This window comes from Bison bison, unplaced genomic scaffold (assembly GCF_000754665.1).
Source record: "Bison bison bison isolate TAMUID 2011002044 unplaced genomic scaffold, Bison_UMD1.0 scf7180017864230, whole genome shotgun sequence".
Taxonomy (NCBI): domain Eukaryota; kingdom Metazoa; phylum Chordata; class Mammalia; order Artiodactyla; family Bovidae; genus Bison; species Bison bison.
The window spans coordinates 780,496-781,932 of record NW_011494802.1 but is presented as its reverse complement, the minus strand read 5'-3'; the positions used below and the strand labels follow the sequence as shown (position 1 = coordinate 781,932).

Below are 1,437 nucleotides of genomic sequence, written 5' to 3'. Positions count from 1 at the left end.
TCGTGGTCAACCTGAACCCACAACCTGAGAGCAAAGGAAGCTCTTGGAGGGCCGGTGGAAACCTAGCTGGATACTCCAGTCCAGAGTCGCACAAGTCAGCTAAGCAGTGCTCCCTGGGTTGATTAACCTGGAAGCAGCCAGTGAGGCACAGCTGAACATAGAATGGAAGCTCTCGAAATCTCTAGTAGCTCCTGGGTTGACTGTAGGGTAGTGGCATTGTCACCAGGCTCTTCAGGAATTCCTTAGTGTTCACCCTCCCTCCAGAAGTGGGGTAGGTGGGCATCCCCAGGCCTTGGTGTCCGCTCTGGCCTGTGCCTTGAATGATTGGCCAAGGAGGTAGAAGTGGAAGTACCAGGTCATTTCTGAGTGGAAGCTGCAAGAATCCACACAGGCTTTGTCATCTTCTCTTCTTCTTTTGCCATTTGACCAGTAGTGTGCATAAGGCAGATGCTTTATCATCTTGAGGCCCACAGGATGAAAAAGATGAAGTAGATCCCCCATTCAACCTCTGATGGACCTGGAGAGTGAGCAAGAAAAAGAACCTTTGTATTTTTAAGACTCTGCAATTCTGAAGTCACGCCACAGTATAACTAGTTCCCCAGGTGGCGCTAGTGGTAAAGAATCCCCCTGACAATACAGGAAACATAGGAGGTCCTGGTTCGATACCTGGGTCGGGAAGATCCTCTGGATAGGACCTGGCAACCCACTCGAGTATTCTTGCCTGAAGAATGCCATGGACAAAGAAGACTTGTGGACTAGGGTCCATAGATTCCCAAAGGTTTGAACAGGACTAAAGCAACTCAGCACAGACAACTGGCCTGACGGACTTAGAGAACAGCAGGAAAACAGGCCATCTGCTTGGAGAGATCTCCCCTCAGCAGAGCTACGGTTGCAGCTTTCACCTCTGCATTCCTCATACTGTAGATGATGGGGTTCAGCGAAGGGGTCACGACCCCATAGAACAATGCAAGAAGCTTATCCAAGTAGAGGTCCTTGGCCTTGGGCTTGAAATACATGAAGGAGATAGTCCCATAGTAAATCACCACCACTGTGAGGTGGGCAGAGCAGGTAGAGAAGGCTTTGTGCCGACCGGCAGCAGAGGGCACCCTCAGAATGGCAGTGAGGATGAACACGTAGGACAGGAAGATGAGCAGCAGTGGGGGCAGTGTCACAACACCTGAAGACACCGTTAATAGCAGTGCATTGAGACAGATGTTCCCACAGGCTAGTTTCAGCACTGCTAAGATCTCACAGAAGAAGTGGTTGATGATATTGTGGCCACAGAAGGGGAGGCTCCAGGTGAGAATGGAATGGAGAAGGGAGTTGGCAAAGCCTTCCCCCCAGCTCAGGGTCGCCATCCACATGCACGTGTGCCAGCTCATGAGCTCTGAGTAGGGAAGAGGCTGGCAGATGGCCACATACCGGTCACACGCCATC

The 1,437-nt window shown here is 51.4% G+C and overlaps 1 protein-coding gene across 1 annotated transcript; it reads right to left on the bottom strand.

The window, feature by feature from the left end:
- Window positions 1-827: 827 nt before the first annotated feature.
- On the bottom strand, window positions 828-1,436 carry LOC104993043 (olfactory receptor 2S2-like). Its single transcript, XM_010846126.1, has one exon. It carries the CDS (start codon window positions 1,434-1,436, stop codon window positions 828-830), a length of 609 nt encoding a protein of 202 aa, XP_010844428.1.
- Between the last annotated feature and the right edge of the window lies 1 nt (window position 1,437).

What these genes read in the sequence shown, in the direction of transcription:
- LOC104993043 (XM_010846126.1), bottom strand. Translation starts at nt 1,436, where the DNA reads ATGGCGTGTGACCGGTATGTGGCCATCTGCCAGCCTCTTCCCTACTCA.